Here is a 9,718-nt window from a genome sequence, read left to right on the forward strand (position 1 = left end):
TTTATAGTTCACTCTTTTAGAAAATAGATTTAGTTAGTTACATATTATAGGAATCAAACTGACAAAAATTAAGCACAATTTAAAAAAAAAAACATAGATATGGATAGAAGAAAATGTAGGCAAGAAGCAATAAGTAAACCATAACTAATTAATGCCATTAATGCCATTAGTTCCCATTGCATAACACCAAACAAATGGAAATTAGCTAAAGATTTTTATTTTTGGACTCAAACTAGCTAATCCTTATTGCATCCAAACAAATGGAAATTATATTTGAATAAAAAACGGAGCCAGAAATTCTATATAGATGGCACAAAAATACCTATAATAATATTTTAAGAATTAGACAAGGGACATGTATAGAGGATATTTCAAAAAAATTTAAAATTAGTAATCAAAATAGTATAAATAATTTTTTTCAGCTGGGGCAATTGCCCCTTGTAATGCGCATGTGGATCCGTTAATTTGAATATATGTGTACTAGATAAAACACCGAAAAATATCAAATTCTAGTTTCGTTCCATATTTTTAAACAAAATTAAATTATAAATTACAAAATTTGTAAATGTTACAATCATCACATCGATTTCTTTTCGGGCAACATATACAGTGATATAGCAATCAATTTGAAATACATCGAAGTGTTATGGCGATGGTAGAATATTATTTCCTCCCTTAAGGTGATTACATGTTTATGTGGCAGTGGCGTGTTTATAAATCGATTGTCGTATCATTATGTATAACGCCGGAAATTGGATAGATGAGATAATCATAAAAATTGCAAACTTTTTAATTTATTATTCTTTTTTTAAATAAAGGACACTAAAATTTAACCAACTTTCATAATTTTACAATAGGGGCACGTTAAAATGACAAAACCTCTTAAAATAACACCATATCACCATTCCTAGCAATCATTTGTACACGTGTACGAATAATAAGCTGCCATGTGGCAATAAAAAAAATGCTCAAGTGTACAAATCTCGGTCAGCAATATACAACAGTGTATACAATAATTTTTTCTCGGCCAACAATATCCAACACGCTGTACAACAATCTATAGATTGCCGTGTAGCGTATATAATATTGTTGTGTAGCGTTAATAATATTGCTGGATATGTGGTGTCACGGTATCACTTTAAGAGGTGTTGTCATTTTAACACAAACCTTTTACAATATGTTCAAATCTTATTGAATAGATCAAAATTTATCAAACCTTATAATAGTCTTATTTTTTCTATTTTAATATGTCCACAAAATTAGTATACTTTTATTTTTAGGAAGGTTTTTCTCCCCTCGTATTATACTTTTTCCACTAATTATTTTAAACACTTTTTTTCTATCTCTCTACTACTTTTCGTATTGGAACTCGTATCACCTCCAAAGTCCCCATTTTAATGGGATGGAGGGATTATTGTTAAGTTGGATATTAGTGTATATGCTATAAGAATGAAACTTGCAAATTAAGCACGATATTAAAATACATAGATTTGGATAAAAAGAAAATTTAACCATACCATTAATTCCCATTTCATAACAAGAAGTTAGTACTACATCCAAAGAAATTGGGATTAGCTAAAGATTTTTATTTTTGGACTCAAACTAGCTAGTCCTTATTCATCCTTAGCTACATGGCAAACAAACTAGAAAGCCATGAAATCAAGCAACCTTGCGGATACGGGCGGCGGCGGCGGCGGTTCTGGTGATGGTGAAATCCCAGGAGATGACTTCATGGCGGGCGACAAAAACCCCAGTGGAGGCAGAGAGTCCTACTTGAACTCTCGCCTGTAGAAGGCTCTTCAAGTCATAAACCTTACTCACCTCAGTCCTCCTCCCGCCGGCGGTGACGACGACGACGGTGATCGTCTTTGTGGCGGCGACGTAGCTGATGTCGGCGGTGACCTCCTCCCCGACCAGCCCCTCGGGGATAATCGTGGCCGTATCGGACCTAATCGACTCGAAGTTGATCCCCACGTGGGGCCCCTCCGGGTCCACTTCCGGGTTCGGGTATATGTCGAATTCTACTGCAAAGAGGTTGGGCGTGTACCCTATGTACTCGTAGATCCCGAGGTTCTCGCCAAAGGAGGCACTCGGGATCTGGGACCCCACCGGGGCGATGAAGAAGGCGAGGCCTTCCGCGGCCGCGGTGGCGCCCGTGTTTGGTCGGATGAAGAATTTCACGGTGGTTGTGAAGTCGGCGTCCGACCACCCGGGCATGTCGCCGAATGTGAACGGCACGGAGTGCATGGCCCGGCCGACGTTGTTTAGGACGGCTTCGCCGTCAGGTCTGGTGGCGGTGAGCTGGAGGTAGGTCGAGTCCGCACGGATGTGGGTGTTGCCTTGGTAGGTTAAGGTGGCCGGCTTCACTCCGTCGTTGAAGGTGTAGTTGAAGGACTGCGTTACCGACTGTGATCGTGCAGTGTTTGCGAGGACGAGGACGAGGAAGAGGGGAATTAGGGTTTGAAGAAACTTGGCCATGGTGATATTAGGTAGCTAGGGTTAGGGTTTTGCCTTTGAGATTGTGGGTACTTGGTTTCTCTCTTGACCCCCTATTTATACTAGTTTTAGTACTACCAATATCATGCATTGCATTATAGTCGCAATTCGTACTAAATTCAAATGTACTACTTGTCAATATGCCAATGTAAAATGAGATCTTATCCTCTTGAGATCAACTAATTAATTAACTAATACTCATATAAACAATTACTACAACGTTTATTGTGTTCCAAATCAAAGATTCAATCCTCCGCATTGACCGGCTGTCGCACTAATTAAATCCATCTGTTACCATCTTCCTAGAGTTGAAGTACTAGAGACCAATATAATATCCTTATTGTTAAGAGGGAACATCATTTTTGGTCCACGAACTTTGCCAAAGTATTATTTTAGGTCCGTGAACTTTGAAAATATCATTTGAGGTCCATAAACTATGGAGTAATATCATTTGAAGTACTTTTTTTACTATTTCCAAGTTTTTTTGGACGAAAATACCCTCAATATTTTTAAGGGTATATATTTTTAATAAACTTATGATATACTCATATTTTTTATAAATATCTTTACTATATATTTTTGATGAAATTTCTAAATATAATTTGACCTTCAATATTATCACTTAATTTTGTGACATGCAAGAAATAATCCTTATTCAATTTTTTTATTATTAAAGAAGTTCTATATTCAATTTTAAAATTCTTTAATATAAATAATTGAAGAAGCAATTTAACTTGCATGTCACAAAATTAAGTGATAATATTGAAGGTCAAATTATATTAGAAAAATTGTTAAAAATATATTGTAAAGATATTTATAAAAAATATGAGTATATGATAAGTTTATTAAAAATATATACCCTTTAAGGTATTGAGGGTATTTTCGTCCAGAAAAACTTGGAAATAGTAAAAGAGTACTTCAAATGATATTATCCCATAGTTGATGGACCTCAAATGATATTTTCAAAGTTCACGGACCTAAAATGATACTTTGGCAAAGTTCGTGGACCAAAAAAGAAGTTTTCTCTATTGTTAATTTGTAGTTTTCTCGTAGTAAGCCAGTGTAAGAAGTATTATTAGTCCCGCATGCTTAACTATCGAAGTGGAACTCAGTTGGTAAGAAGTCTCACATCTAATGTAATAGGTTGGTGATTTGTGCTAGCTAGGTATTGGTGTGCGTGATTTTTGTCTCAAAAAGAAAACCACATTGCTCCAACTCAAAAATAAACTTAAAATAGATCAAACCATCATTTTTAACTTTATGCAATCATCACACTATATGTATATGCTATGTTTATTGAATTATAAATCGATCCCTAATAAAAACTAAAACATGTAACTATGCCATAGGTATAACAAATTAATTGGGCAAGTATGCCTTTTAGGGTTTGGAGGTAGTTACTCATGGCCAATAAGAGAAAGAGTTGACTAGTTTGAACTTAAAATAAATTAATTTATACATCTCGAGGAATTATTAAACTGCAGAAATGGCAAAATTAATTGATAGATGTGTTACATTTATTATAAGAACCTCGAGATTCACAAAAATAGTTAATCATATTGTGTATATTGTTATTGGAGAAGACGTGCCACATTTAATTGGAGAAGACCTATCAATAATTGCACATTTTAATTATTTCTATTAATGCGACAATTACCTTGATAGAGGTGTTATTAATATTAATCTACCCTTTGTTATTATTACTATTGTTATTGTTATCATATGGAAAGAGGTATGTATGGTAAAGTTTAAAAGCTGAAGACATCATGTTGGTAGGACGTAATGAGTATTTCCAGCAGTGCCCCACATGTGCTGGACGCGAGGGTCTCTCTACATTGCAAGAGTTCACATCGGCGATGAGGCATGCTTCCATCCGCAAGAACGAACTTACGGTCAACTCAAACAAGATCTTATCGAATAAATTTGGCACACAACAACTAAAGTTTATTTTATTATGTAATATTAGGAGTTTTAATTATGCATGTTGACATTTTTAATTAGTACTACTACTAATTTTCTTGATTTAATTAATGTAATATTTGAATTTTAATTGAGTAATCTTTGAAGTTTTATTCATTTATTTTGATTTTAACAATATCGAAACTAAAATAAATAAATCACAGAATTACAAAAATTGATGAAACAGAAAAATTGTTTTGCGGCATAAATTGGTTAGTTGCAATTTATGTCTGGTTGCATTGCGTAGGTGTTGTGGCTTAATTGAAACTGGATGGGGCGACAACTGAAAAATAGCTTTGTGACAAAATGAGGATAAACTACAATCAATCCAGATCTGAAATTTTTTAAGAAGAAGACAGCAAACGACGTTGTTTTGAGATTTTTTAGAGAAACTTATTTTGTAAAATTACAATTTTATCTCTTATTAAAGTGAAAAAAAAAATTCATTCAACTCTCGATCATTCACTTCTATTATCCTCCACTAATTTTTCCTTTGAGGTAGTGGGTATTATAGGGTTTTTCACTTTAGCCTCTGTTTATACTAGTTTTAGTGCTTCATGCACTATATTTACAATTACAATATATTGCATTCACATATGCTTGGGAATATGCTAATGTAATTTGAGATCTTATCGTTAAATTGAGATCTTATCCTCTTGGGTATGAACTAATTAACTAATAACACTCGTGTCATGCACCACATGCATTTGAATATTTATACATACAATTATCAACGTTTATTGCATTCCAAATTACATACTACTTTGTTTCCCACATTGACGGTTGACCGGCCATGTTGAACTTAAACTAGTAGTTAGATTTGTAAATCTCGAGGGAATAATTTAACATGGTAAAATTATTACTTTGATGGCAATAATTGATTATATTTGAGACAATTAGATAGGTCTAGAACAATTATTATATGCACATCAACATAGTTAAACAAATTGTGCATAGTAGTATATTTTTTGGTATTTGAGAAGACGTGTCCACATTCAATTGATTAGAACGTTCACTGTCACTTGAATAAGACCTATTAATAATATCACAGTTTACTATGTTATGCACAAGCTTGCACACATGGGACACGGCTAGTGTTGTGCGCGCTTGTGTAGAAACTATAAAGCGCGTTACACACTGTGCAAAAGAGGTTTACTAGGCTATGTTGGCCGTAGTTTAATTTGTGCCCGTAGAGGTTGCTCAAGAAATGCAGGCGTGATGAGGGGCTGGACGACAACAATAACAACAACAATAGGGTGGATTAATAATAACAGCTAGCGTTTTCATGGAGATCTAATGAAACTGCAATTATCGACAGGTCTTCTTCAAATGTCATTGATCGTTCCAGTCAATTAAATTTTGGAACGTAGTTAATTCGACTAATAAAGATAGCCATGGGTAATGGGGAGAATCAAATACGTAATTTGGAATACAATAAACGTTGATAATTGGATAATTGAATATTCAATATTCAAACCCTAAAAGGCCGATAAGTTTCTTATACTTATGAGTTATGACATTCTTACTTATTTTAGTGTCTATTAAGGATAGTTTTATAATTCAACGTACATTTTTATATTTATAGGCGTCAAAATGGTTAAAAGAATCACGAGATCGATCAATAGACAGTCAGACGCTCACATCCATTAAGCGACTCGAGCCCAACTAGAGGTGCATGCGGGAGCTTAATCATGTTCAATCTAAAAATAGAATAATTTTGTGATTTCGAGAATCTGTTCTTATTTTCCAGAAACAAAATTTTATAAGTCGATATGATTTCTTATATTCATGCAGTTTATATTTTTGTTGAAAGGGGGATTCTTACTAACTGAACTGCATTTCATTAGTGAAAGTATTAAGAATCATGATACATTATACATAGAAAGAGGGATGCCACAAAGCTACAATATGGATATGTGCCCTAGTAGGTCAACTCTTGGAAGATGGTAGTAATAGATGGATTTAATTAGTGTGTAGCAATTAATGCGACAGCCGGCTAATGTGGGGAATCAAATATTTCATTTGGAATACAATAAAGTTTGATAATTGTGTATAGATTAATATAAACACATGGGGTGCATGGCACAATATTTGTATTAATTGATTATTAATATTAAGAAGAAAAGATCTCAATTTTACAAGCTTCATTTGCTAATATAATAGAAATTGTGACTATAATGCATAGTGGCACTTACTACGAGAAAACTACAAATTAACAAATGGTCACTAGTACTTCAACTCTAGGAAGATGGTAATAGATGGATTTAATTAGTGCGACAGCCGGTCAATGCGGAGGATTGAATCTTTGATTTGGAACACAATAAACGTTGTAGTAATTGTTTATATGAGTATTAGTTAATTAATTAGTTGATCTCAAGAGGATAAGATCTCATTTTACATTGGCATATTGACAAGTAGTACATTTGAATTTAGTACGAATTGCGACTATAATGCAATGCATGATATTGGTAGTACTAAAACTAGTATAAATAGGGGGTCAAGAGAGAAACCAAGTACCCACAATCTCAAAGGCAAAACCCTAACCCTAGCTACCTAATATCACCATGGCCAAGTTTCTTCAAACCCTAATTCCCCTCTTCCTCGTCCTCGTCCTCGCAAACACTGCACGATCACAGTCGGTAACGCAGTCCTTCAACTACACCTTCAACGACGGAGTGAAGCCGGCCACCTTAACCTACCAAGGCAACACCCACATCCGTGCGGACTCGACCTACCTCCAGCTCACCGCCACCAGACCTGACGGCGAAGCCGTCCTAAACAACGTCGGCCGGGCCATGCACTCCGTGCCGTTCACATTCGGCGACATGCCCGGGTGGTCGGACGCCGACTTCACAACCACCGTGAAATTCTTCATCCGACCAAACACGGGCGCCACCGCGGCCGCGGAAGGCCTCGCCTTCTTCATCGCCCCGGTGGGGTCCCAGATCCCGAGTGCCTCCTTTGGCGAGAACCTCGGGATCTACGAGTACATAGGGTACACGCCCAACCTCTTTGCAGTAGAATTCGACATATACCCGAACCCGGAAGTGGACCCGGAGGGGCCCCACGTGGGGATCAACTTCGAGTCGATTAGGTCCGATACGGCCACGATTATCCCCGAGGGGCTGGTCGGGGAGGAGGTCACCGCCGACATCAGCTACGTCGCCGCCACAAAGACGATCACCGTCGTCGTCGTCACCGCCGGCGGGAGGAGGACTGAGGTGAGTAAGGTTTATGACTTGAAGAGCCTTCTACAGGCGAGAGTTCAAGTAGGACTCTCTGCCTCCACTGGGGTTTTTGTCGCCCGCCATGAAGTCATCTCCTGGGATTTCACCATCACCAGAACCGCCGCCGCCGCCGCCCGTATCCGCAAGGTTGCTTGATTTCATGGCTTTCTAGTTTGTTTGCCATGTAGCTAAGGATGAATAAGGACTAGCTAGTTTGAGTCCAAAAATAAAAATCTTTAGCTAATCCCAATTTCTTTGGATGTAGTACTAACTTCTTGTTATGAAATGGGAATTAATGGTATGGTTAAATTTTCTTTTTATCCAAATCTATGTATTTTAATATCGTGCTTAATTTGCAAGTTTCATTCTTATAGCATATACACTAATATCCAACTTAACAATAATCCCTCCATCCCATTAAAATGGGGACTTTGGAGGTGATACGAGTTCCAATACGAAAAGTAGTAGAGAGATAGAAAAAAAGTGTTTAAAATAATTAGTGGAAAAAGTATAATACGAGGGGAGAAAAACCTTCCTAAAAATAAAAGTATACTAATTTTGTGGACATATTAAAATAGAAAAAATAAGACTATTATAAGGTTTGATAAATTTTGATCTATTCAATAAGATTTGAACATATTGTAAAAGGTTTGTGTTAAAATGACAACACCTCTTAAAGTGATACCGTGACACCACATATCCAGCAATATTATTAACGCTACACAACAATATTATATACGCTACACGGCAATCTATAGATTGTTGTACAGCGTGTTGGATATTGTTGGCCGAGAAAAAATTATTGTATACACTGTTGTATATTGCTGACCGAGATTTGTACACTTGAGCATTTTTTTTATTGCCACATGGCAGCTTATTATTCGTACACGTGTACAAATGATTGCTAGGAATGGTGATATGGTGTTATTTTAAGAGGTTTTGTCATTTTAACGTGCCCCTATTGTAAAATTATGAAAGTTGGTTAAATTTTAGTGTCCTTTATTTAAAAAAAGAATAATAAATTAAAAAGTTTGCAATTTTTATGATTATCTCATCTATCCAATTTCCGGCGTTATACATAATGATACGACAATCGATTTATAAACACGCCACTGCCACATAAACATGTAATCACCTTAAGGGAGGAAATAATATTCTACCATCGCCATAACACTTCGATGTATTTCAAATTGATTGCTATATCACTGTATATGTTGCCCGAAAAGAAATCGATGTGATGATTGTAACATTTACAAATTTTGTAATTTATAATTTAATTTTGTTTAAAAATATGGAACGAAACTAGAATTTGATATTTTTCGGTGTTTTATCTAGTACACATATATTCAAATTAACGGATCCACATGCGCATTACAAGGGGCAATTGCCCCAGCTGAAAAAAATTATTTATACTATTTTGATTACTAATTTTAAATTTTTTTGAAATATCCTCTATACATGTCCCTTGTCTAATTCTTAAAATATTATTATAGGTATTTTTGTGCCATCTATATAGAATTTCTGGCTCCGTTTTTTATTCAAATATAATTTCCATTTGTTTGGATGCAATAAGGATTAGCTAGTTTGAGTCCAAAAATAAAAATCTTTAGCTAATTTCCATTTGTTTGGTGTTATGCAATGGGAACTAATGGCATTAATGGCATTAATTAGTTATGGTTTACTTATTGCTTCTTGCCTACATTTTCTTCTATCCATATCTATGTTTTTTTTTTAAATTGTGCTTAATTTTTGTCAGTTTGATTCCTATAATATGTAACTAACTAAATCTATTTTCTAAAAGAGTGAACTATAAAAATAGTCCCTGGACTATGCATTTATCTCGCCAGACAACCCTGGACTTTAAAAATATCCCCAGACAACCCTGGACTAAGCCTTTATCTCAAAATTGGTCCTTTTTCACTGTTTCGTACCGAAACTACCCTTTTAGGGCTTTGGGCATTTTCGGAAGTTCAAAAAAAATCACTTTTTCAGATGTCAGCACATTTAATGAGATGTTGCAGGTTGTCTCATTATAT

At 35.5% G+C, this 9,718-nt stretch overlaps 2 protein-coding genes across 2 annotated transcripts; one reads left to right on the forward strand and one right to left on the reverse strand.

Annotated features, from left to right (window-relative positions):
• Positions 1 to 1,495: 1,495 nt before the first annotated feature.
• On the reverse strand, positions 1,496 to 2,533 carry LOC125189144 (lectin-like). The gene has a single exon (XM_048086385.2). The coding sequence runs from the start codon at positions 2,476 to 2,478 to the stop codon at positions 1,660 to 1,662; it is 819 nt and encodes a 272-aa protein (XP_047942342.1). The 5' UTR covers positions 2,479 to 2,533; the 3' UTR covers positions 1,496 to 1,659.
• On the forward strand, positions 2,345 to 8,002 carry LOC125189148 (lectin-like). Its single transcript, XM_048086396.2, has 2 exons — positions 2,345 to 2,479; positions 7,005 to 8,002. The coding sequence occupies exons 1-2, from the start codon at positions 2,477 to 2,479 to the stop codon at positions 7,836 to 7,838; spliced, it is 837 nt and encodes a 278-aa protein (XP_047942353.2). The 5' UTR covers positions 2,345 to 2,476; the 3' UTR covers positions 7,839 to 8,002.
• The last annotated feature ends 1,716 nt before the right edge of the window (positions 8,003 to 9,718 follow it).

Source organism: Salvia hispanica, chromosome 2, assembly GCF_029641045.1.
Source record: "Salvia hispanica isolate PSC_SH4W2 chromosome 2, Shi_PSC_v1, whole genome shotgun sequence".
NCBI lineage: Eukaryota > Viridiplantae > Streptophyta > Magnoliopsida > Lamiales > Lamiaceae > Salvia > Salvia hispanica.